General features: G+C 42.8%; 1 protein-coding gene across 3 annotated transcripts in view; it reads left to right on the top strand.

The window, feature by feature from the left end:
- The window catches only part of LOC113405031 (ras-related protein Rab-9A), a 45249-nt gene extending 19377 nt beyond the window's left edge, over positions 1-25872 (top strand). The window contains exons 1-3 of one of the 3 annotated variants that reach the window (XM_026649639.2): positions 1393-1411; positions 14726-14758; positions 24635-25872. In XM_026649639.2, coding sequence (XP_026505424.1) covers positions 24669-25274 — 606 coding nt within the window. In that variant the 5' untranslated portion in view covers positions 1393-1411; positions 14726-14758; positions 24635-24668 and the 3' untranslated portion in view covers positions 25275-25872. Of the gene's footprint in view, positions 1-1392; positions 1412-2554; positions 2645-14725; positions 14759-24634 lie in introns of those variants that run through there. The other 2 variants (XM_026649630.2, XM_026649633.2) reach the window with 2 other exon arrangements.
- The last annotated feature ends 1535 nt before the right edge of the window (positions 25873-27407 follow it).

Raw genomic sequence — 27407 nt, forward strand, 5'->3', positions numbered from 1 at the left:
CCACCCAGCCTTCTGCCCTGCACCCCCAGCCCTCTGCCCTGACCCCTGAACCCCCACACACACCCAGCCTTCTGCCCTGCACACCCCCAAGCCCTCTGCCCTGACCCCTGAACCCCCCCACACCCAGCCTTCTGCCCTACACCCCCCAGACACCCCCAGCCCTCTGCCCTGAACCCCCCCCACACACCCAGCCTTCTGCCCTATACCACCCACACACCCTGGCCCTCTGCCCTGACCCCTGAAACCCCCCCCCCCCCCGCACCCCCCCCACCCCCCCCCCCCGAACTGCCCCCCCCAGGTCTGGGGTCCCGGCTGCCGGCCCCTTGCCAGCCGGCGTCTCAGCCGCAGGCCCCGCTCAGCCCGCTGCCGGCCTAGGTGAACAGAACCTCAGGCTGGCAGCGGGCTGAGCAGGCTGGCGGCGTAAGATCAGCATTTTAATTTAATTTTAAATGAAGCTCCTTAAACATTTTGAAAACCTTGTTTACTTTACATACAACAATAGTTTAGTAATATAATATAGACTAATAGAGAGAGACCTTCTAAAAAACATTAAAATGTATTACTGGCACATGAAACCTTAAATTAAAGTGAATAAATGAAGACTTGGCACACCACTTCTGAAAGGTTGCCTACCCCTGAGTTAGTCCATGATCTTTAGTGTTTACACTCTGCGGGAGTTGATTGGTAACTTCTGGGCAGGTCTGTCAGAGTATCTTCTTTTTTGAAAAAGTTAGTAAGGAAATGTTAAGCAGGGATAGGGTTTGTGAGATACAAGTGCTTAAAACAAGAATATGGTATTCAGCCTTTGTGGAAACTAAGAATGTTTAGCAACCCGATTTACTGTAGCCCCAAAAAATTCTGAATTGCCTTTATAAAATTCCTGACCAGCCCCCTAACAATGGCCCTGTTCACCTTTGAGTACAAAATCATGCTGGCTACAACTGTTTGCATGGGAGTTGTGCATGACAACTATATTGCATGGTAAACCCAGTTGTTATATCTTGCCTAAAATTAGACTACAGGCTCTTTGGGACAGGAGTCTCCCCCCCTCCTTTTTTTTTCTCCAGCACAATGCAGCCCTAATGGTCTAACGTTTTTGAAGGTAGTTGTGTAACATATTCAAAGTCTGACCTCTCATTAGCATCATGGGGGGGGGGGTGTCATGTTATGGAGAGTGCTGCTGTTAGAGGCCAAACAGGTCAATGCCTTTTGTGTGATACAAATAACAGTCCCTGTCCTAAAGAGATTACAGTCTAAAACAAGACGCTGGGTGGATGAGACAAGCTGAGCACAGTGGGTGTGAGGAAGACAGGATAACAAAATAAGAAGCTGGGGAAAGACCTGTGGCCTGAAACCCTGATGATACAATTCTGGGGTGCCCACACAGCCAGACTTCAAGACTAGAGTGAAGGTGAGCCCATTTCATCCTGAATTAGCAATTGAGCACAGGGAAAATAAGAATTTTAATCTGAGTGCCAGGCTGCTGCGTTTGGGTTGCTGATGACTCAATGTTTTTTTCCTCAACAAAGATAAAAGTCTGCAAACCTTTTTTATTTTAGAAAAAACATTTATTGAAGTGATTCAAGTATAGTAAATGATCTGACAACAGACACAGAGCAAAAGACATAGCATAAAAGCACTGTGTCATCCTCACAAAAAGATCAGGGCTATTGGGAGAACAAGAGTCTGCACAAAGGCAAACAGTTGTAAAAGTAAAGCAATCGGGACAGTGTGACTGGGATGCCTCCCCATTACTCGTGACCCGTGTGGTCCAGTAGTCAGGATAGGAGCTTCCCCTCCTTCAGTGGCCTGCATGACTGCTTCTCGTGGACTGATCTGGAGGCTCCATGCAGCTGCTGCGCTCTGCAATGGCCTTAGCCTTGCTTAGGGTGACCAGACAGCAAGTGTGAAAAAGCGGGATGGGGGTGGGGGGTAATAGGAGCCTATATAAGAAAAAGACCCCAAAATCGGGACATCTGGTCCCCCTAGCCTTGCTGGTGCTGCAGCCTCCAAAAGCAGGGAACAAGACCTTGGAAAATGGAGCAGTTCTGGCACCCTCCAAGGACAGCGTGAATCGCAGTGAGAGGTCGGGGGCTGCTGTGCGAGTGTGTGTGGGGGGTAGGAGTGTGTGCATGGGGGTGACGGGACACAGTGCCCGTTAGGGGAGGGAGTGTGTATGTGGGGAGGGGGCAGGCGGCAGCTCGGGCTAGTGTGGGGAAGAGGAGCTAGTAGGGAGTGGTGTGCAGGGGGGGGAAACGGGGTGGTAGGTGTGAGGGGGGAACAAGAGCTTCGTTTCCCGGGGGCATCACACGGGACATGGCTGGGAACCTGCTGGGCCCGGGGCACTGAGCCTGTGGTGGATCTGGGGGAGTGGGGCGCCGTGAGGAGGGCACCAATTACCGCAGTTTGAGGGCGGGGCCTCCTGCCAGAGTGGCGCGCGGGCCCCTCCCACAGCAGCGCCCCGGCGGGCGGGGAGTGAGCGCGGGGGGGGCGGGGTCTGCGGCCGGACCGGGTCACATGACCTAGAGGCACCGCCTCCCCCGCCGCCATGTTGTTTCTATCTCCCCTACCAGCTGGTGGCTGCAGCGGCGGGACGGGAGCTGCGCAGCCCCGGCTCCGACAGCAACGGCGCCTTCCCCGGCAGGTAACAGCGCGCGGAGCCTCGTCTCGAGCCGGGGCCGGGAGGTGACCGCGCGGGGCGGCCCGGCCCGGCAGGCGCAGGCAGCCGCTTCCCCCCCCCCCCCCCGCGGGGTTCGCTCCTGGCCCCGGGCGCTGAGGGTACCGGGGGTGCCTGCGCCAGTCGCTGCCTCCCTGCGCTCGCGGCCTGCCTGGGGGGCTGGGCTGGGAGGAGGGAGTCGCCCCCCCCATATCTCACTTGCTCTCCCCGGGTTTCCGGGTCTGGCTTGTGGCTGCGGCCCCGCGCGCGGTTTTGCCGGGCCCGGGCTGAAGGGCCCCGCGGGGGTGCGGGGGGCGCTGGCTGTGCGCACAGGCCGTGGAAACAAGAAATTCAAGATGGGGACCGAGAGTCAAGCTGCTGCTCAAACTACTTCTGAGCTGTAATGAAATGTGGCGTGATTAGAGATCGCGTGACTGTGGGACAGATCCCTTTATCTCCAGGGCGCTTGGTTGAAATCATCAGCCTGTCACAGGCTCGCTCGGTTTCTGCGGGGTGTGTTCCTTGACTCTTAGCACCTTTCGAAGGGATATTCCTGTCGTCTGGCTGAGAAGGAAGACAGGCGTTGGTCCCTAAGCAGTGTGGTTTGAAAAGCTACTTTCCCCCAAGTAACTGTAAGGGCAAGTCTAATAAGGCTGATCTTAAGTAGGTAATTACCGAGATGGGAAATTCCAGTAGCTTACATGCTACAGGCAAGCGTGATGCTCCCTAGCTAGACTGGGACATACAGCTTCAATTTTTGGTGAATTATAAGCTTTCATTTAAAAAATCCATTTCCAAATGTAAGAATGTAGTGTCATCTTTCTGACTCTGCATACACTTAAAACCCCAATAACAATTTCATTGCTGTTCAAAATCTAGTGTCAAGTACTGAATCTGCCAGCATCCACTTTGGTTTCATATTTAAATGTCACTTTCATACTATTGCTGATTCAGAAACCTCTGAGCAGCTGTAGAGGCAAGCACTGGAGAGGGAGTTGCTCACAGGATTCATCTAGCACCCATCACTGTAGCATCTAACTGTATAATAGGTAAAGTAGATTTACATTTAATTATCCATGTTGGCTTCACAGATAAATTGGTCTTCACCCTTCCCAGTTCCTATGGAGTTCTGTTTGCTTTTTAAAATACTTTTTTTTATAAAAGTAAAGCTTTAGCTAATAGGTAGGTCTTGCGATAAGTACTAAAAGTGGTTAGGATATGTGTATGGTTGAGCAAATAACTTTCACTTTGACCTGAATCCTCATCTTCAATTGTTGTGCAGAATGTAGTCATGACCAGTGCAAACTCTGCATTTATTGTAATTTAGATCCATCAGGTGATCCCATAAATGCTGTTTGTTGCCACTAGAGAGAGACAGGATGTTTAGTATACCAAAAGTTGCTATATGCATCAGTTTCTACTGAAGTTCAGTTTGCTTTAGAGTTTCATTAACTAAACACTGTAGTAAGCTACCATTGGCTTGTTATTGGGTAAACCATTCACTCAACTATGATGAGGATTGGTCTACAGGTCATAGCTGCTCTGCATCCTTGCTCCTCCCACTATCTGGTGCAGCGGTTCTCAAACTGTAGATCCTGACTCCAAAGTGGGTCATGAGTTTGTCTTAATGGGGTTGCCAGGGCCGATGTTAGACGCACTGTGTTCCGGGGCTGAAGCAGAAGCCTGAGCAACTTAGCGTCGTGAGGCCCTGGGCAATTGCCCTACTTGCCACCTCCTAACACCAGCCCTGATTCTAGAGCAACACAGTGCATGGGGGTGTGTAGTAATTTTGTTGTCAGAAGGGGGTCACAGTGCAATTAAATTTGAGAAATGCTGATCTAGCTGACAGAGAGCACTGTGTTAGCCAGAGTTACTAGGAAAAGGAAATGACATCCCAGGGCAAGAAATTATCAGGCACAGAGAGAATCAGGTGATGTGTGGGTGGCAGCAACAGCAGGGTGGAGGCAGTTGCTGAGAAGTGGACTGCAAAGGGACCACCAGGTAGCAGGTCTCATTGATGGCTGTAGATAGAGCTTGGGAGATCTGGGGTCAGGTGGAGCTGTCCTAGAAGAAACTGTTGTATGGTAGGGCTGAGGAAGGTAAAACATCCCAGTCAGGAGGTTATGCACATCCACATGGAATGGGAGATGCCCAGGTGAGCCCTGAAAAGTAATTGTAACCAACAGAGCTAGTGCTGTAGGAACGAGTGGGCTGGGTAGCTGGGTCATAATCATCTAAGAGCAGGGAACAATACAGAGAAGAAATCACAATAGAGTTGCCATAGGAGAGGCTCAGGTAGCCTGTCACACGTGATAAGCTGTCCAGCAGAGGATGTGAACTATCAGTACAGCAAAGCGACAGGGAAACAATGCAGAAGGGCAACCTGACTAGTGAATTGCACCCAGGGATGGAGCTAGATTAAATTTGAGACCAAGGGCCTATAGCATTGTCTGCAAACTATTTTGCACTGGTTTAATTAAATCAAGTTAGTTAATCTATGTGAATGCTGTTGTTTGTTACCTTAAACCTGTTCCTATCTGATATAAGAAACTGCATTAAGCCTGATTTAAACTGAAATAAGGGCTTGCTGGAGCTATTTGAGAATAGTTATTCCTGAACAATTCTGTGAGGACGCTCTTAATCTGGAATGTGTACCCACACAAGGAGTCATTCTAGTAGGGTGTGGATTTAAATAACTTTTAAGTGTAGACAAGCCCTAAGTGTCCACAAAGTCTTCGGTACAAGTTTTAACTAAATTGGTTTAAAGTAATACCTTTAGTTAAACTTGTGCAACTTTGTAGACTAGTCCTAAAACTGCATCTTCTTTAAAGAGAGGAGTGGACATACAGGGGACTGGGAGCCCTGAAGGATAAGCTTTGTATCAACTTTTTGCAGTATTCATAAGGGCAGCATTTGGAAATTTTCTTTTGTAACTAACCTCTCAGGGTATGTCTACACAATGGGGACTGTACAGGCATAACTACGGCACTGCAGCTATGCCGGCATAACCCCGTACCATAGATGCAGCTCACACCAACTGAAGGAATTTTTTGTAAGAACACCACCTCCGTGATTTACAGTAAACTAGACTGCTGGATTCAGAGTAGCAGCCGTGTTAGTCTGTATCCGCAAAAAGAACAGGAGTACTTGTGGCACCTTAGAGACTAACAAATTTGTTAGTCTCTAAGGTGCCACAAGTACTCCTGTTCTTTTTTTAGACTGCTGGAAGCATTCTTTTGTCAACATAGCTGCGTCTACATTAAGGCCTTGGCTACACTCAGGAATTCCCAGCGCTGCCGCGGCAGCGCTGTGAAGCGCGAGTGTAGTCGCAGCGCTGTAAGTACTCCACCTCTCCGAGGGGAATAGCTTGCAGCGCTGCGAGCGAGCGTGCAGCGCTGCAGGCTCTGATCACACTGGCGCTTTACAGTGCTGTACTCGCTGCGCTCAGGGGGGGCGTTTTCACACCCCTGAGCGCAGCAAGTTGCAGCGCTGTACAGCGCCAGTGTAGCCAAGCCCTGAGTGTTAGGATGGCATAGCCATGTTGGTCGGGGTTTCGATTTTTCACACTTCTGACCGAAGTAGCTAGGTTGACCTAAATTTTAAGTGTAGACCAGCCGAAGGCTTGAGCCTAGCATATTTGCAGAACTTACTTGCTACCTGTGTGTTAGGAATACTCCTTTACTTACTGGAATTGTGTGTGTTTATTTGTAATCTACTGGTATCTAGAACCTAGTGGTGAAGAGCCTTCAGGCTTGTGGTATGCAGAGGACTGCTAAATTCCAAAAGGGATTTGATGTACCACAACTCTCAGAGATAAACGGCAGAAGAATCTATTATATTATGCCATGCTACAGTTCTTCAGTGAGGATCATTTATTGAGGGAAAGGACAGTCTTGAGGTTAAAACAAAAAGAACAAGAGTACTTGTGGCACCTTAGAGACTAACAAATTTATTTGAGCATAAGCTTTCGTGGGCTACAGCCCACTTCTTCGGATGCATAGAATGGAACATATATTGAGGATATATATATATATATATATATATATATACATATACATATACACACACACACATACAGAGAGCATGAAAAGGTGGGAGTTGTCTTACCAACTCTGAGAGGCCAATTAAGTAAGAGAAAAAAAACTTTTGAAGTGATCATCAAGATAGCCCAGTATAGACAGTTTGATAAGAAGTGTGAGAATACTTACATGGGGAGATAGATTCAATGTTTGTAATGGCTCAGTCATTCCCAGGCTCTATTCAAGCCTTAGTTGATTGTATCTAGTTTGCATATCAATTCTAGCTCAGCAGTTTCTCATTGGAGTCTGTTTTTGAAGCTTAAACACTGCACCAAGGCTACTATAGACCTTACAGAGGCACAGCTGTGCTGCTGTAAAATCTCCCGTGTAGCCGCTCTATGCCAGTGAGAGAGAGCTTTCGTGCCAGCATAATTAAACCACCCCCAACAAGTGGCAGTAGCCATGTCGGCAGGAGAGTCTCTCCTGCTGACATAATGCTGTCTGCACCAGCACTTTTGTGGGTGAAACTTACGTCGGTCGGGGGAGGGAGGTTCACACCCCTGACCAACAAAAGTTTTACGAACAAAAGTGCTATTGTAGACATAGCCTAAGAGTGAAGATAGCTAGTTTCTATTGGCATTTGTGACGTGGACTTCCTATGGAACTTCAAACAAGTTGCTGAACCTTTCTGTGCTTCAGTTTCCTTTAAACATACTTGAAAATTGTGAGGTGAAATGGCTCTTAGCTGAGCCACTTTAAATGCATGTAAGGTGTTAAATAGTTAACATTTCAACTTTTCCTTGCAGATTTTTCTTGGTGTGCCTCTTTACCTCTGAGCTTCTTGCAATCTTTTGCTTTGAAATGCAAACTGACTTTTAGAGCAGCCATTTAAACAGTGCAGTACTTACTTTGCTTAAAATTATAAGCACGTAATTGGCTGAAGTGTAAGACAGTTACTTCTAAAAGCATAAAACTTGGATTGAGCTCAGTAAGGTAAGGGGTTAAATCATTCCTTCACCTCTCCTCCATCTGATGGGAACATACAGATCTGCCACATTAAGGACATATAAGTGCAGTAATACTTCAAGAGCTATGCAAATAAACTAAATGCTAAGTGTTCAGTGCTAAAGGATCGTTAATTTAATACAGAGAAAGACAAGGTGGGTGAAGTAATATCTTTTGTTGGACCAACTTCTGTTAGTGAGAGAAACAAGCTTTTGAGCTTACTCAAAAACAAAACAAAAACCTAAAAGGAGTTCCAGATACCTACTGATCCGGGGGGGGGAGGTGTCTTAGGCAATTTTAGTGGTTTCAGAGTTACTTTTGTATTTTTTTTTAAATGTCTTTTCTCTCTTCTGTTGCTGTCTGAATGTAACCCTGTCTCCCAAACACAGGAAATATACTTTGATTTAACATGGAAATAGACTAGACAAAGTGTTGTCAAAGGCATTTCCCGTCCTCAAATTTAAGTTTTATGTGGTATAACAGTAGTAGGTAATTTTTTTTCAGACAAAATTATTTTAAGTTTTCAGTGTCTCTTTAAATTATTGACTATCTTACCATGTATGAAGCTTTACACAATAGATCATGCATAACATGTTTCAAACTAATATTGTAATAACATGTACGGATATATTAAAAATTTACATATGCATGAATTCTGAAGTTCCATTTAAATGAGATTTGGCAGAAAAACATGAACGCTTCAGGAAGAATGCTCTTTGAGTGTTTGCCATTTGGAAAGGTTTTATAATTTTGAAAATAAACTAAATTTTTTTTAAAATGTTTAATGGGGCTTGGTAAAGACAATCATCAGATGCAGTCTTGAATATGATGGCTCTAAATAACTGTTTGACTTAACCTGGATACAATACCATTACCTGTAATTAGAACATATTTGCTGTCCAGCTTGTTATAAATGAAAAGCAAAAACAAATACTCCTCTAAAAAGCTGTTTTAGCCACCCAAATCTTTTAATTCTTCAACACCTGCATACCATCTTTATTTTTCTGTAGTATAACTTCCACGCGTATTTTAAGGGGAACTTGTGGCTTTAATTTTTCCTGTTCATGTTTTTGTATAGCTGACTTGCTAAAAGGGGCAGACAAAGGTTTTATTTAATCAGAAATGTAAATATGTTCTAGTTCTGTATATAGCTTCCTTGCCTATTTCTGCAGGAAGATCATGATTGCTTAAAAAAAAATCTTACTGTAGCACTGCTTCATTTGTAAAGCCCTTTAAAAAGCATTCTAGTTTGTGCCATAGTTGCTTGGGAAATATAGAGGGACTTGTGGACTGAGAACATTTGAATTGTATTGATGCTCTTTCACTGACATTAAAACCTGTCTTACTGGAATTTTGAATTGCTTCAGGTCCACTATATTAGCTTTATGGAGTTACTCACAGACATATTAAATCATTGTTTTTCCGTTCATTTGAAAATTCTATTCTTCATATAACATTGTCATTGCAGTGTATTAGTAGACTATAGGTGCATGTCTCTAATGTATTCTGCAGAAAGGCTTGAAAAATGTACCTGGTACCTACTATCCATATCATGATATGAAAGATGGAGTTTGGGGAAATTGTGTCCGTTTTCCAACTTCATTCATCACTAATATGCAGGAGGATATTTTAAAGTCTTGGTTGAGAGGCATGAAGCTGAAAGTACTCTTAGTGTACCAATAGCCAAGAATCTATTCCTGGGATAGCTTATTGCTGTTGGGCTGTGGCTATAAGCATCATGGCTTATGGTTATAAGTATCATTATTTAAAATAAAAATAAAGGGGGCTGGGGAGGCTAATAAGGTATTTCCAATTAGAAAAATAGTTCATCGTAGAAGGGTTAGAGAACATAGTAGGGGAAAGGGTTATAATAATTAGAGCTGCCCAAAATTTGGAATTCCAGGTTCCTGGGAAATGTCAACATTTTGAAGTTTCTTGTGACCTGAAGATTCTGGAAAAAAAAATCATTTAGAAGATTAAAACTGTTGCCATGTGGGCTGCCCCAGGACCTAGGGGGCCTGGGATCCCAGAGCTTCTAAACTCCCGGGCTAGCTGGCTCCCAGCGCTGTCTGACTCCTGCAGCCTGGGGAGCCTGCTGGCATGGGAGTCCAGCTCAGTGGCAGGGAATCTGGAAGCCCTGAGAGCTGCAGCATGGGCTGGGGCTCTCGGGCCTTCTGGATCCATGCTGCAGTGCTGGGAGCCTAGACCCTGAGAGCCATGGCTTGACCCAGTCTCCCAGTTCTGGTAGGAGGGAGCCTAGAAGCCCCAGGAGCCACAGCGGAGCTGTTGCTTAGGAATTCCAGGCTCCCAGCTGCATGATGGGGAGCCTGGAAAGCCTGAGACACCTGCTCACGTTGCCATTTTCAGGGCTTCCAGGCACCCTTGTGCAGAGCTGAGAGTCAAGCCCCAGTTCAAGCCAGGGCTTCCAGGCTCTGCTGCAGGGACTCTAGAAGCCTGACCATGGAGCAGATTGCATGGTGGGGCTGCTCCGGACTGCAGACTCTTGATACCCACATGAGCCAGCTGGGAATCAGGCATGGTTCCATCAAAACCCTGCCTGCAATTCAAAGAAAATTTATTGAATCTGAAATGTTTTTCCATGAAATATGTCAGGTTCCATGAATCAGCATTTTGCAGTGAAACTTTCACCTGAAAATTTCAGACCTGCTCTAGTTACAGACACGTTTTCTAGTCTATTCTTGTATTCTGAATGTTTAAAAATGTAACTAAAGGGGCCCCATCTCCCTCCTTTCAGTAATAGTGAGTTCCAATTATAACTCTCACCCTAGTTCAGGGCCCTGAACTAGTCTGTTGCAAATAAATACATAAATTGAGGGCCACAAGCTGCCATGTTTTTTCCCTAGAGCCCCACCTCCTGCTACCCCTTTTATTCGGAAAGTCCAAGTTTAAATTGGTCCAGACACCTGTGAAGCTTGGTGGTTTCCTTGGCTCTACTCACATTACAACTTTTAACTGAAATTGTAATCAGTTAATGGCATAGTGGACTATAAACACAGTTGCCTTTACATACCACATTATTGTTATTATAGTTAGTGTTTTGCTCCAGCTAAAGGCTCAGCAAGGCACACGGTTGTCTTCCTGCAGGATAAAAATTGATGATTTAAACAAATTATAAAATTAAAAAAAGTATTTAAATACCTTTTTAAAAAATAAACCTATTTAAAATGATGACAAGCTGTGTAAGGGCTAAATTTACATCTATTAAAATAATTAAATATGAGGCACAGATATGTACTGCTCAGTTTTAAAGATCTCAGACCATTGAAGTTGTGGAAGTCACTGACTAAGCACCTGGAACCAAGGCTTGTTGACGTGCTAAACCAGCTTTTGAAGTAGTAGTCTCCTCTGTGGCTGCAGAGAGAATTTTTTTCTTCACTTCAGTTTATTCAACTACTTCAGTTAATTGGTTAGTTCATTCAGAATTAAGAAATTGAGTGAGAATTGAAAAAGCAGGAAATTGTTTTTCTTCCAAAATCTATGAATAAAAACTAGGTGTGAGGATAAGAACTACTAATTTAATAGCTGAAGGACATGATGACCAGAAACAATCAGTTCAATTCACTACCTACAGATAATGCTTCCTTTGTTTAATAAATCAATTAGTTTTAAAGGCAAAGCATGTTTTCATAAATTTTTCTTATGTATCCAGCACATTTAAGGTAGTTTAATACAAAAAATAAAATCCTTTTTTTGCACACTTTTTTAATTGTACTCCAATTTCCATCCAAATAGAACTTGACACAAATATTAGCAAAAAATTAATCTAGTAAATAAGAAATGCATCATTCAGCATTTTCCAATATAAAAATGTAAACATTAAGAATCTAACTGTGCATTAAGACATATAATTACTTTTAAAAAAAAGAACGAGGAGTACTTGTGGCACCTTAGAGACTAACAAATTTATTTGGGCATAAGCTTTTGTGGGCTAAAACCCAGTTCATCGGATGCATGAAGTGAAAAATACAGTAGGAAGATATATATACAGAGAACATGAAAAAATGGGTGTTTGCATACCAATTACAATGAGACTAATCAATTAAGGCTATTAGCAGCAGGAGAAAAAAAAACTTTTGTAGTGATAATCAGGATGGCCCATTTCCAACAGTTGACCAGAAGGTGTGAGTAACAGTAGGGGAAAAAATTAGCATGGGGAAATAGTCTCTGATGGTGTGGCTGATCTGATTAGGTCCTATGATGGTATCCGTTGAATAGATATGTGGACAGAGTTGGCAATGGGCTTTGTTGCAAGGATAGGTTCCTGAAGGACGATCCCTCACTCTCACAGATCTTGGGAGACAGGCCAGTCCTCCCTTACAGACAGCCCACCAACCTGAAGCAAATACTCACCAGCAACCACACAACAAAAACACTAATCCAGGAACCTACAAGTACTCCTCATTTTTTTTTTTTTTTTTTTATATGCTGATACAGACTAACACGGCTACCACTCTGAAACCAATAATTACTTAAATGTGTACAGATAGTGTATTGTCCTGGTTATCAAAAAGTACCTGTTTTAGTGTAAAGGATATATTTAGCTGCAAATCAACATGTTTTAATGGTTACCAGCCAATGAGAATCAACCTTTTCTTTAGGAAAGAAAACCCTAAAAAGTACAATTGAAAACAAGATTAAAATCTATTTAAATTGTTTTCTGCTTGCCTATTTAAATAATGATTAAAATCGGTGATTTAAATTGATCCACCCTGTCTTCCTGCAGCCTTATTTTCTGGCCACATGATTAGAGGGCCTATGTAATCAGCTGTGTGGTTGGACATCCCATAGTGCATTGTTTCATGTGCTGATGATGCTCTATATACACACCCTCCCTGAATTCTATTCTCTGCAGGGACGGTATGGGATAGCTGCTCTCTTTTTCAGTTAGAATGCACTGATATGAACATGATTAGGCAGCATGGTAGGTGTGGAGACAAATATTATTTATCTGTATTGTTGCCATATCTGTAGTCCCCAAACAAAATTTGATGAACTATTATGCTAGATGCTGTACAAAAATGCATACTTGTCAGCCATAATTTGATGAAAAGTGGGCATCAGCTCTCATTATGTGTACCAAGAGAAGAAGTAGAGAAAGGTCATAAACTGGTCACAAAGACACTTTTACTTGTTGTGTGGATTAGGTTTCATATATTCAACCACTAGAACAGGGGTGGCCAACCTATGGCTCCAGAGCCACGTGCGGCTCTTCAGAAGTTAATATGCAGCTTCTTGTATAGGCACCGACTCTGGGGCTGGAGCTACAGGCGCCAACTTTCCAATGTGTTGGGGGGTGCTCGCTGCTCAACCCCTGGCTCTGCCACAGGCCCCTACTCCACCCCTTCCCACCTCTGAGCCTCCTGCATGCCTCAAAACAGCTGATCGGGAAGCGTGGGGAGGGAAGGGGAGGCGGAGGCGCTGATTTAGAGTGACCAGACAGCAAGTGTGAAAAATCGGGACAGGCTGGGGGGTAATAGGAACCTATATAAGAAAAATTGGGACTGTCCCTATAAAATTGGGACATCTGGTCACCCTACGCTGGTGGGCGGGAGGAGCTGATGGGGGGCTGTTGACATATTACTGTGGCTCTTTGGCAATGTACATTGGTAAATTCTGGCTCATTCTCAGGCTCAGGTTGGCCACCCCTGTACTAGAATTTCTCAAGCAGTGAATTTTATTAGATATCTTTCATCCTGGCTTCAGTATCTATAAAGCAGCTGGGCTGCTTCTCAAGTTCATTAGCACTTAAAAAGGAAAGCTAATTGGTGGTTTTCCTGGCTCCCTATTTGTTTTTTGTTTTGTTTTAATAAACTTTAGAAAAGCCCAGCTACCTTCAGTGGTGCAGTAGCCAGACTAGAGAAGGGCCTGGGAACTACAGGATTTGGCATATACTGTGTATTTTCTATAGTGCCTTTGCTATGATGTTGCATTCTCCAGTCTGCCAGCAAATGAAAATGTTTAACTAATTTGTAAATAAATAACTAAATGTAAAACCCGTAATTCAGTATCAAGACTGTGAATTTAAATGTTCAAGCCAAGAAACTTTAAATGAAAAGCTCCTGAGGTACTGTAGATATTAAAGCATCCACTTAACAGCATAAAGATGCAATTTATCACAATCTAAAGATGCAGTTGTTGCATAGATGTTGCATTTTATTAAAAATACAGACAAGGTTTCCCCCAAGATTTTAAGTATCAGAGGGGTAGCTGTGTTAGTCTGGATCTGTAAAAAGCGACAGAGTCCTGTGGCACGTTATAGATGTATTGGATGCACAAGCTTTCGTGGGTGAATACACACTTCGTCAGATGCATCACCCACGAAAGCTCATGCTCCAATACATCTGTTAGTCTATAAGGTGTCACAGGACTCTTTGTCGCTTTTCCCAAGGTTTTAGTGATGGTTGAGGACAAACCTAGAAAAACGGTTTCTGAGAGTCACAAAACTGTGTGTTTGGGGGTGGGGGGGGAGAGACATTTTAAATTACTTTTTTTGGTTTTGTAGTCAAAATCAAATGTGCTATAAATTCAGTATTTGATATGACGTTTTTCTGGGGACTATTCTGCAGGGGTTTGGAATTCAATGATCTAATCTTTTCCCACGTCATTCCTGTTATTTACTCTAGATTAATTTTAAAGGTGGAGAGGAGGCTTGAGAAAAGAATCTTGAGATAGATTATGAAAGCGTAGTAGTGGGGTTGCTGTTTCTTGTGTGTATGGCTTTTCATGGTAGGTTTTCTTGTTTGGGGGCTGCCTTTTTGAGAGGGGAATGACAATGAATCTTGTATTATATATTTACAAAACTGTTATAGAAAAACTGATTTGTATATCTTTCTCTAGCTATCCATCCTTAAACCAATTGGTATGCTGTGTGTTGGTGATGGTATATGAACCATCAGAGTAAATGTGCATTTACAGTCTCTTGATATATTATGAGTTACTATTATATGCTTAGCTACTCTTAAAGCAAAATTGGCTAAAACCAATTGATTACACATGTTGCAAATTAATGTCTTCTCATTTGCAGATGCTGAATGATGATTTAAACTGAACAATCAAGGTAAATGCTTTTTGATGTAATACTGCAGTGGTGGTGGTGGTGTTGTTGTTGCTGCTGTATTGGTCCCAGGATATTAGAGACACAAGGTGGGTTAAAGAGACCAGCTTTCAAGCTACACAGACCTGAAGAGCTCTGTATAGCATGAAAGCTTGTCTTTCACCAAGGGTATGTCTACACTACGGGATTAATCCGAATTTAGATAATTCGAATTTGGGAAACAGGTTGTATAAATTCGATTGTGCGCGGCCACACTAAGCACATTAATTCGTTTTTTAACCACATTAATTCGGTGGTGTGCGGCCACACTACCCCATTAATTTAACCACATTAATTCGGTGGTGTGCGGCCACACTAACCCTAATTCGAATTAACAAAATCGATTTTGGCGCTACTCCGCTCGTCGAGGTGGAGTACAGAAATCGATTTTAAGTGCCCTTTAATTCGAATTAACTGGCTCCGTTGTGTGGACGGGTTAAGGATTAATTCGGATTAACGCAGCTAAATCCGAATTAAAGTCGTAGTGTAGACCAGGCCCAAGAGAAGCTTGTCCAATAAAAGATATTACCTCACTCGCTAGTCTCTCTTGACATAATATGTTGTTTTCTTTGCGTATGCAGTTATACATCATAGATGTTAACTGTATTTGAAAACAAAATATAAATTCTGTAGAGTTCAAAACAGGTAAAGAGAATACCAGTTGGCTAATGTAAATATTAAAACATTAAACAGAGTGGGAGTAATTTAGACCCATTATTTTAATCATTTGGGTTTTTAAAATTGAAATTTGAAAACTTGTGCTATTGTGATTTTAGATTAAAATCTATAACAAACTAAGATGCTTGGTTTTTAAAAATGCCTCTACTTAGAAGGGTCTTATTTGAATTTTATTAAACTTATGTTGAAAAACAAAACACAATATTGAAAATTATAATCCTGATTCTGCAAAACCACTTAAGTAACTATGTAACTTTAATCACATAATACAATGGGAGAAGCATCTGGAGTATCAGGTTCTAAAATTGTATCTTTATGAAACTTTTCTTAGTGGCATAAAATCTTTTGTCAGTGTTAACAATAAAACTTAATTTAGACTTTCAAAACATTTAACAAAGTTATTGTGAGCATGTTTATACATCCAGGCTAAAAATTTCAAAAATAGGAGCCCCCTAAACTGAGGCTTCTAGAACTATATTTAGGAATTGTCTATGCATGAGATTTTTCTGGAATAACTCCATGTATGGACACTCTCTTATTATGGAATTGAGTACCTTCTGGTTTAGCTTAATTCAAAAGTGGATTAAGCAAAACCTGAACAAGTCACTCAGGAATAGCTATTGCTCTTCAAATTCACATCCTACCTTGAAAATTAATTAAGTTAAGTGTAGACAAACCCTCAAACACCTGAATGATTTAGGAATAAAAATTCCATTTACTGCAGGCTGCAAACCCTGATGGAGGAGTACTGCCTGGTTAAAGCTGAAATGCTTCAATTGACTTGTGGAAATTCAGTATATCAGAAGGTGGTGTTGGTTGTAAATATGGCTATGGCTTATTTGCTTATCGGTTTGTTCTCACAGTATGGATGTTAGAGGTTTTAAGTAATGAAACCTTAATAGGGAAAAATCTCTGTGAAATCTGGGAAACTAAAGAAAAAATACAAAGCATCCTCTTTAGCAATTCAAGGCTATAAAATGGGAAGAAAGACAAGACTTTAAAAAATCATGATTTGTGGTTGCTGTGCTTAAAAACAATTCTTAGAGTCTGATTCCCTCTTTTATACACAGATACAATAAATATGGGCACTAGCAAAGTGTTGTGAAGTGATCTGAAAATGAGATTTTTTTCACTGATGCATATGTTAGTCTAATGTGCTGTTACTGTAAAGCCTAGTTAGTTGATAAAGTGACTTGTAATTAATAAAGGGGGAAGAGAGATATGGAATCATGGTACAAGCTGTAGCTAAGTTGGTTTATAACTAGAAAACATAGACATGATCCTACAAAGACTTTTCATGAAGTCACGTGCAGGGCCGGATTAACACTCCTGTGGCCCCGGGGCTGTTAGATTTTGTGGGAGCCCTGCATACAAGTCTTTTTCCTAATTTAAAACAAAATGATCACAATTATGGCATCAAGGCTATTAATGCTATACTAAACTTGCCTTTTAATTAACATAAAGCTGTTCTGTGGTTACATTTCAGCCTTAAAACATGTAGAATATAGTTAATTCAAAATAGCCTACTTCTTACCTTAGAACAGCTGTTATATTAGTTTCTTTGTGGGAGGGAGTTTGGGTGCAGGAGGGGGTGCGAGGTGCAGGCTCCGTCAGGCCAGGGCGGATTTGATTTAAAACACTAGTCAGGAAGACTCAATTTAATCATGGATTTCTACATAAGAGTGCATTCTTGTTGGTTGTTATAACCTTAATACATATTCTTCACAACTCAGAGATAGATGTAGGTTTCAGTTTTAGAAGGTACACACTATACATTTAAGTGATTTATTTTGAAAACTTTTCAGATTAGTTTTACAGCTGTATCAGAAAATGAATGATTGTTTGGTTATTTCATTTACCAAAGGTAACCGAAGCAAATATTTATGAAGTCATTGGCTGGGGAACTATCTCCAATTCAACAGGTTAATTATTAATATTTGGAGGATTTTCTTGCCATGCTGTATTAGGAGGAGAACATCACCAGACAAACAGTTCAATTGTTTTATTTAACTAAAACAACAATGTTATGTATTCTGGATTTTTTCTTCAACAGCAAACATAAAATATTTTAACAAAACAAGCATACGAATTTTTGAATTTAGTTAAACATTCAAGTTTTTTAAAATCAGTTTTGTTTTTGTTAAAATGGTTTTTAACTAAAATAGTTAAATGAAATATTTAAAAAAAAAATAAATTGACTGTGTCAGCCAGGTCAACATGAGAAACTTAAAATATTGGCTTCTGCAGCTAACTCAGTTGTCTTCACCTTCATTTTCATATTTGTTCATAATCTGGAAAAGAAAAACAAGCTTTCCTGCTTTTTCAGGTCCCAAATAATTTCTCAATTTGGAATGAATTAGTCCAAAGTGAGAAAATATTCTTTCTACGCTCACAGAAGAAGCTACTGCTGTTAAAAGTGAGATTATCACTTCAACAGTCTCTGAATCCAAGTGCTTAAGTGACTTCCACCAGTCCACTGGTGTGACTTTTTTTAAAACCTCATCAACAAACATATATTTCTTGAATGGTTCTTATTCCCAAACTTGGGTCTCTTTTACAGGCTGCTGCCATTATAGGTTTTCCCTTCTAGTGAAAGAATGATATGGTAGATCTCAAATCAATGAAGGCTACACTCAGAAAGACCTCAAGACTTCTGGAATATGCTGCTCAAAAAGTTTCACTTTTGTTTCTACTGCCTCTCCCTCCCTTCTCACATTTATCTCCAGACTTGTAGATCTCCTTGTCCAGATCTATTCCGCCCCCAACAATCTTCTATTCATTGAATTTTTTGAAACTTTGCACTTTTAGAGAGGGGTAAGGGATTGACTCTGTGTACACAAATTTGCAGAGGGACAATAGGGTTGAGGTCTGTTATTTCTCACTTCTAAATATTTATTTACTTAAAAACATTTTTGCTGTTAACAAGATTATCTCTGAAGACACAAATCCACAGTTTGAGAACTGCAAAACTAAGCATCTCTGATGGTATCTTCTAGACTGAGCACTGAGTCCCATTGAGTAGATAGAAAGATTAACCTAAATAATCTATACAGAAGACCCTGGAACCCCATAAAATTGGGTCCCTAATCCATGAACTATTGGAATTCATTTACAAAACTTTTCTTAAACATTACATGAATATATTGTCTCATACTATAGACTTAGAATTTATAATCCCTATTCCATGATGAGATATCTTTGAGCTATAATGTATCTTAATTAAACTATCTTTAGATAGGTTTTATCCTCAAAAAGCAAATTATTAAAAAAAATCCAATTTTTTTTTTTAAATCATTGATTTTTATCCCCCCTGCCACAAGCGGCTCCTGGCCGGCAGCGCAGCAGGGCTCAGGCAGGCTGGCTGGCTGTCTGCCATAGCCCCATGCCACTCCTGGAAGCGGCCTTCTGCTGGCATGTCTCTGCGTGTCTCTGGGGGGAGGGGGACAGCATGTCCCCGTGCGCTGCCCGCAAGCGCTGCCCCTGTCCAGAAGCACCACCACGGCAGCTCCCATTGGCCAGTTCCCAGCCAATGGGAGCTGCGGGGACGGTGCTGGGGGCGGGGGCAGCGCACAGAGCTGCCCCGCCCACCATCTCCCAGGGGCCGCAGAGATGTGCCAGCAGACGACGGCTGCTTCCGGGAGCAGCGTGGGGCCACGCTATGAAGGCAGCCTGCTTGAGCTCTGCTGCGCTGCTGGACTTTTAACAGCCCGGAGATTGCGATCAACTGACAGAGGCTCCAGGATCCACCAGTCGATCACGATTGATGGGTTGGTGACCACTGAATTGTATATAATTATGGATTTATTATTGTGGGACCCCCTTAGCTCGAAGCCCTGGGCTGCAGCCCCTAAAGCCCCTGCGTTAATCCAGCCCTGTTCACATGTGAGTAGTTTCATAAACTTCAATAGACTTCTTGTGTAGTTATGCATTGCTCAACATCTTTGCAAGATCATGGCTATGGTTGCATATTTACTAAGATGTAAAACTTTGTGAAAGAAAATTGGCCACTCTACTACTATTTTCTTGTTTTAATGACATTTTAAAAATATTAATGTACTCTAACCTTGTACGTATGTCCAGGAGGGTACCACTTCAGTGTTGCTTACCTTCAAATAGTGTAGTCCAAGGATGAATAAATTTATTCATCTTGCTGTGGACAAAACTTTATAGGCAGTGGCTACCTTTCTCTTGTTTGAAATCCTTTCTGCATTAAGGCTCCCAGTTTTTACCGAACTTGGGGCATTTTCAAAAAAATTTCTTACTGTAGATAAGACTGAGCATTACAAAAAAATGGGAACTGTAGATGGAAGGAACAAGAGCATGCCTGAAATTCCAGGGGTCTGAGTCAGGCCTTGATTCTACATCAGCACATTGTCATGTGATATGTATGCCAGCTTATAGCAGCTCTCAATTCTGTCAAAGCAGCTGTGTTTTTAGGTGATATGTATGCCAATTAATAGTAGTAATTAAAACAAGTGGGACACTGTTCTTCATTAGAGAGACGAGGTGGGTGAGGTAATATCGTTTATTGGACCAACTTCTGTTGGTGAGAGAGAAAAGCTTTTGAGCCAGACAGAGCTCTTCTTCTTCTTCAGATCTATTACTTCACCCACCTTGTCTCTCTAATATCCTGAGACCGACATGCAGGGCAGGTGCAAGGATGTTTCGCGCCCTAGGCGAAACTTCCACCTTGCGCGCCCTCCCGCCCCCGAGCCATGTGGCAGCTCTCCGCCCTAAGGCGCCCCCCCTGCGGCAGCCCCCCCCCCCCTCTCCCCTGGGGCGCCCCCCCCCCCCCCCCCCTGCGGCAGCTCCTCCCGGCCCGGGGAGCCGTGCGGCAGCTCCCCTCTGCTCTGCCTCCTCCCCGAGCACGCCGTTGCTGTTCCACTTCTCCCGCCTCCCAGGCTTGCGGCGCCAATCAGCTGTTTGGCGCTGCAAGCCTGGGAGTGAAAGAAGCAGGGCGGCGTGCTCAGGGGAGGAGGCGGAGCAGAGGTGAGCTGAGGCGGGGAGTTCCTCTGCGTGCCGCCCCCCAACTTACTTGCTGCAGGCGGCCCTCCCTGCACCCTCCTGCCCCAGCTCCCTCTGCCTAAATGCCAATGACAACTGGGGCGGCTGAAGATCCGGCCACTGCGGTCGCCGTCCAAATGCTAGCGCCCTAGGCGACCGCCTAGGTCACCTAAGGTGTTGCACCAGCCCTGCTGACATGGCTACAACTACACTGCATACTGCACGTCCTTAGTAATTTTTAGGGAGGAAGAAAGAAAGGCCAAGTGGGCCGTATAAAGGGAAAAACCTCCAATGATTGAGTGGAGAATATCCTAATGCCTTTCCAACTCTGACCTTGTAGACAGGTGCTTATTTTGCTGAACTAGTTTGACCTTTCCTAATTGTCATACATTTATGGGGATAGTGGGTAGGCTGGTATAGGAACCTTAGGCCATGTCTACACTATGGGGACTAAAACGGCATAGCCATGGTGGGGTAGGTATGCTGGCATAACCCCATATTGTAGATACAGTCTACAGCAATGGAAGTGGCTTTTCTGTTGCTGTAGGATCACAGCCTTCCCTACATCTTTGCTGGTATCTAGGTTGATGGAAGCATTCTTCCATTAATTTAGCTGAATCTATGCTGGATTAAGTCCGCATGGCTATTGTGCTCAGAGGTGGGAATTTTTCACACTTGAGTTCTGTAGCTATGTCGAATTAAAACTCAAGTGTGGAGTGGGCTTTTGGGTTAGGTAGCTATAGAAACATTTCTATGACTTCTTTTGTGTTTAAATTGATAATTATAACACTTCTGGAAGCTTTTTTACAAGTCTGGATGACACTGAGGAAATCATCCTGGCAGCCAATCTATACCAGCACTCCGATTCTTGCTAGCACCAGTGCTGAGCCAACAGCGCAGGATCTTGCTAAAATTCTGAATGTAGATGTGGCCTCAATACTTTGAATCCAGTTAAATATGTTGAGTACAAGAAGTGTAAGACACACATTGTAAATGGTTCCAGCAAGGTTTTGTAGTGGGCAGAATAAGGTCTGGTAGCGCTCACACATTTGCAGCTGTTGTGGCTAAAGATGTTTCTGTAGCAGGGTGAATTGGCTCACATAGAGAATGCTGTCTGCAATAGAAAAAGGTAGACCCATAACTGTTTTTAATGAACTTCTCTACTCCTGAGAGCATTCTGCACCAAAAATTAAAAATTCTGCGCACAGTATTTTAATATTCTGCAAAATCTGCACATTTTATTTGTCAAATAAATGTGGAGGCTCCAGCAGGGCATTGGGGAGCACAGGCCACTGGCTGGACATAGATGGGAGACCACTCTGCAGCTCCCTCCCAGGACACGGACTCAGCAGTGAGGCTGCACCCAACCCTGACACAGTGCAAGAACCGGGCCTGCCCCAGAAACACCCCAGGGCCCTGTCCCTCCTTGTGGGTAGGCAGGCTGAACAAGGCAGGATCCAAGTGTGCAGAGGCTTAGTGTGGGGGGATTCAGGTGTGGTTTGAGAGGGTTCTATGTGGGGCAATCTGGGCATGAGCGGCTCAGTGAGGGATCCGGGAATGGAGGGGATCTGGATGCACAGAGGATTGTTGTGGGGGTTCTGAGTGCAATGGTAATGGGACTCTGCGGGGGTCCAGGGAAAGATGGTTGGGGCTCAGTGGGACGGGTCCAGATGCTGGGGGAGTGGGGCTCAGTGGGGTGGGGATCCAGGTGCTGCTGGTTGGGGATTGGTGGGATGGGGATCCAGGTGCGGGTGGCTTGTTGGGGTGGTGCAGGGGGAGTGGGGCTCATTGGGGGTTCTGAGTACAGGGGGGTTTGGCTTGGCAGGAGGGTCTGGGTATGAGTGGGTCTGGGCAGATGGGGGAGCAGCTCCCTGTAAAGGGATCCCTCCCCCTGCAGCTAAGGATTGATGGGGGCAGGAAGGCGGGTGGGGAGAGGAGTTTGCAGAGCTTCCTGAAGCTTGGGGAGAAATCTGGGGGTAGGTCTGACCAAGCCCCAGATGCCATGCAGGGGAAGAGGAAGTCCTGTCTTGCCAAGCCAGGACTAGCAGCTGAGTTCAGCACACGGTAGGAGCTACCAGCCAAGTCTTCTCCAGTCCTGTCTCCTGCCCCACAGTGATTTACCTCTCTGCCAGCTGCCCTGGGCACCCGAAACATACTGCTGTGGAGGGTTGCATGACCACTCGCCTTTGCTTCCTTGTCAGAAAATAATTTTTTGTGCACATAAATTCAGTCATAAATTCTGCACATGTGCAGTGGTGCAGATTTCCCCGAGGAGTAAACTTCAGTCTCTACACAAAGTGCAAACACTGAGGGTAAAGTATTGAATGAGAATGATCTAAGAAAACTGTTCTTCTGGTGGTTCACATTTTGCTGCAATTTAAAATAATAAAATAGATATGTTTGGTATTTATATTTCTTGCTTCTACAAGGAAGCTTCCACTGTTCTTGCCAAATTAATGTAAGATAAATGAATTTTGGTGCTAACTGGAATGAGGGACTAAAAGTGGCTAGATAATAATTAAGGCAGGAACTCTCCAAATGCCTGGCTTTACCCCTATCTTCCCCCTCAGGGTTTTCAATGAATGTAAATTGACTTATTGCATATTATGGTCTTTATCTAGACCAACTTGACACCTGTCTTGCAGACTAACTGTGGTGGTTTTGTAAAGTGGACAGGCTTCCACTATTTCCTGGGAAAAGATGCTCAAAAATATCCAGTAAGTGAAACAAGGAGGAGTTCAAACCCAGTCTCTAGAAGTGACTAATCAGTGTGCTAATTCATACAACTACACAGACTATAGTTTGAAGAAGAAACACTTTATAACCTTGTCAAAGTTCAGAGCAAAGGCACCTATATTCTCTCTCTATGGTCCAGTGAGGGCACCCACTCTTAGACTTCTGGCTCCCTAGCCATCATCTCTTGAGTGTAGACATGCATCTCTCTCCCTCCTTACCAGGGTATTTCCAGGCTGCACAGCTCCCTATCTAAACTGTGAATTTCTCAGCAAAGGCAGAATGTGTAAGTAGGCCTGCCTTTTTTTCTCCTCAGAGATGGTAAACCGTGCAGTTGTCACAGTTAAGTTACCTGTGGCATGCCCATTTATTCTGAATTAAAAGCATTACAGAGAAAACATATCAAAACAATAAAAGAACCTAAACGTGCTAATAACCTTACTGGAGATCACCCCAGTTCCAACAAGGGCTCAGCCAGGTGAACAGTCCTTCCAGCCCCACATGTGTTCAAGTTCATAACTCCTTTTGCTCAGAACAAGAACACCATGAATCTGAGTTACTTCTTTATGCTGTTTGGCCCTTTTGATCTTGGGAATAGGTAATTTGCAGACAAAGGTCCCCTCCCTAGGGCAAGCCTCCTATAAAGATCAGGTCCAAAGGTGGGTGGGTGGTCATTTGCATTTCCCTCCTCCCAGATATTTCCTAGGGAAGCTACTCAACAGTTTATTCTTAGCTCATTGTTTACAAGAGTCGGTTGAAATTCATAACACTTCCCAAGGTTTACATTAGTCATGTCTCCTAGACAAGTTACATACAGTCCCACAATAACACACATTTGCATTTCTAATATAATGAGCTCCTAAAATATTTTAACTTAATTCAGTAAGGTTTAACTTTATTGAACTAAGTTTGTCCAGGAAATTGCCCCATCTGTCACAAATGCCATTTGAGATATAAAAAAAAAAAACTAGATAAGTTCATGGAGGATAGATCCATCAATAGCCATTAGCCAGTATGATCAGGGATGGTATCCCTAGCCTCTGTTTGCCAGAAGCTGGGAATGGGCGACAGGGAATGGATCACTTGATGATTATCTGTTCCGTTCATTCCCTCTGGGGCACCTGGCATTGGCCACTGTCGGAAGACAGGATTCTGGGCTAGATGGACCTTTGGTCTGACCCAGTATGGCTGTTCTTATCCAGTGGGAAGTGCGCTACTTTTAGACACTTTTAAAAATTACAAACATATTTAGTCAATTCTTTCTTTTCTTTTTTGCATGTAAGGTTTAGTGAGCAGTGACTTGGGCTTAACACTTTATGGGTAGTGCATGAGTATGTAAACAATTCAATATTTAACAAAATAATAAGTTGCCTTTATCCCAAGGGGAAAATGTTTGTTCTTAACAGGGTCTCTCTTACATTACAGGACTCAGAAATCAGGAGGATCCATTTCCATAACAATGGCAACAAAATCATCTCTACTTAAAGTAATACTCTTAGGTGATGGTGGAGTCGGGAAGAGTTCACTTATGAACAGATATGTCACTAACAAGTTTGATACACAATTGTTCCACACAATAGGCGTGGAGTTCTTAAATAAAGATTTGGAAGTGGATGGACACTTTGTTACAATGCAGATATGGGACACGGCAGGTCAAGAACGGTTCAGGAGCTTACGGACTCCTTTCTATAGAGGTTCTGACTGTTGCCTTCTAACTTTCAGTGTAGATGACTCTCAAAGCTTCCAAAACTTGGGTAACTGGAAAAAAGAATTCATTTACTATGCAGATGTGAAAGAGCCTGAAAGTTTTCCCTTTGTGATATTGGGTAACAAAGTTGACATAAATGAAAGGCAAGTGTCTACAGAAGAAGCCCAGGCCTGGTGCAGGAACAACGGCAACCATCCCTATTTCGAGACTAGTGCAAAAGATGCCACTAATGTTGCAGCAGCCTTTGAGGAAGCTGTTCGAAGAGTTCTTGCTACTGAAGATAGATCAGATCACTTGATTCAGACAGATACAATAAATCTTCACCGGAAGCCCAAACCCAGTTCATCTTGCTGTTGACTGTTAAGATTTTTTTTTTTTTTTTTTGCCAATAAAGTTGACAAACTTACTCTAAAAATAAGAAAAGGAGTAATAGCTCAAATATAAGTGGGTTCCACTCTAATATTATTAAAATGTAACATTCTGCTGCTTTACTGGGGAGTGGGGGAGGCTTCCATTCAGTGAGTGACTTGTTTCTGAATTAGTGGCATCTTCTGTTTAGAAAGATGTCAGCTAAAAATGTTCATTTAATATAAATGTTTAATTTGCAAAGTTAACAAATCAAATGATAAATACTTTAAATGTAATTCAGAGAAACTTGAAAGTTCTAGAAGCACTACTTCTGGGTTTTTTTTCTGTAATTCAAATGCAAGGAACAAATTTTATATGTATGTGTATATTTTTATGAAATTAGCATTCCATTTTTGGTTCACTAAAACCCATTTCATAACATAATAATGCTAACTATTAAAGAACTTCAGTCTCATTACATTCCTTTTGATCTGAGTGGTACTTCATCTGATTTTTTTTTTAAATTCTATATAAACCTTTAGATTTTCTGCTATTAAGTACCTAATGTCACTAGAACTACTGTAGATTTTAAGGTAGGAAATAAACCTCCTGCATACTTAATGTCTGTGTGTTTTCCCTTCATCTGCTCTTCTAAAGCCTTGCTGAATTTTGCCAACAGGTTACTTAAAGCAGCATTTGCGCCATAGAGCTAATGAGACACATGTCGTTGCTAGGAACTTGATGTATGGCTGAAAACTGACTTGTATGCAACTGAAGCATCCCCTCAGTTCACAGAGCTGCTCCTTGTGCAGAAGCAGGGCTTCATCTGCTTAAATAAGCAACAAATAAGTTTTTACTCCTGTTATCCTTGTAGAGCTAATGAATCCTGCTCTTTCTCTTTTAGATCGACATGGGCAATAACAGAACTTCTTACTTAAATCTTCTTACTTATTACTTAAATCCCAGGATAAACTTCCAGTGCTGGCAGTTACAAAATCATCTATACTAAAAAACTGAACCCACTTGTTATAGATGTTAGTTCAATACAGTAAAATAGAACCTCATGCTGTCAGTAAGTCACTTTCTAAAAAGAATTGTTCCTTTACATTTCTTACTATTAAATATATGCCTTTTCTTAACTTTCTGGGGCAGTGATGTAGAAGAAATGTTAACATGTAAGTGGCTCTACTTAGGCTGGAAAGTTATCTCAGTGAGAGAGTTGGAGTGACTTATGGGACTTTTCCTGGATCACAGGGTGATGTCCTAGGGTTAAAAGGTCTTGGAATGTTCTGTAACAGTCTTATGACAGTGTTGGGGTTCCTATTGCTGCCTCATCTGGCAAAGATGACTCTCTCAGTGGGGAAAGGGATTGCCAGGTTCCTCTGGTGCCACTTCGGCCTGTTCTGAGACTGCTACCTGCTTCTAGGTCTGACTAAAACTGCAAACAGTGAGTGAGATTTAGGCTGAAAAAGTAAGAAGGTTGCTAATCAGAAGAGGAGTGAGGTTTTGGAACAGCCATTCAATAGAAGTAGCAGGGCAAAATAACCTCACTAGTTTTAAGGTTTATCTTAATAAATTTATAACTGGGATTATATGATAGGGCTGCCTATAACAGCAGGGGACTGGACTCTGACCCAGGATGTCCCTTCAAGCCCAATGTTATTACTTCTTTTGTGATAGGAGAGAGGGGAGACTGCTTTGAGAAACATGAAGGTATAATGCAAGGCAATGGTAAAGACCACATGTATGGGCACTGATTGTGTTGAGGTTAGCTAGTCTGCTTCCACTCATGTTTTGCTTGTGATGGAGCTCTGAAAAAGGATCCTCTCCCAATGGCAAGGGAAATGGGTCCCTGATCAATGCTGGCAAGAACAAATAACTCAGTGAAGGGGAGTAGGAGTATTTTGTCAAATGCTGATGTCGTAGCACTGTGTGACCTCCGTGCAAAGGGAACTGGTGCCAACAGTGGTCTTGATGTGGATGAGGTATTAGGTGGGACATCAGTATGTAGCTCAGGACAGTGATGGGTTCAATCCTCTGCACTGCTGCTTGTAAGGCAGATGGAATTGTTGGCACTGGCCAGTCCTTCCTTATGCAAGCTTGACCACTGGCATAGCATGCCCTTGAAGCAGTAGGCTTGTA

This window comes from Terrapene carolina, unplaced genomic scaffold (genome assembly GCF_002925995.2).
Source record: "Terrapene carolina triunguis isolate 2854851 unplaced genomic scaffold, T_m_triunguis-2.0 Scaffold23, whole genome shotgun sequence".
In the NCBI taxonomy this organism is placed as follows: domain Eukaryota; kingdom Metazoa; phylum Chordata; order Testudines; family Emydidae; genus Terrapene; species Terrapene triunguis.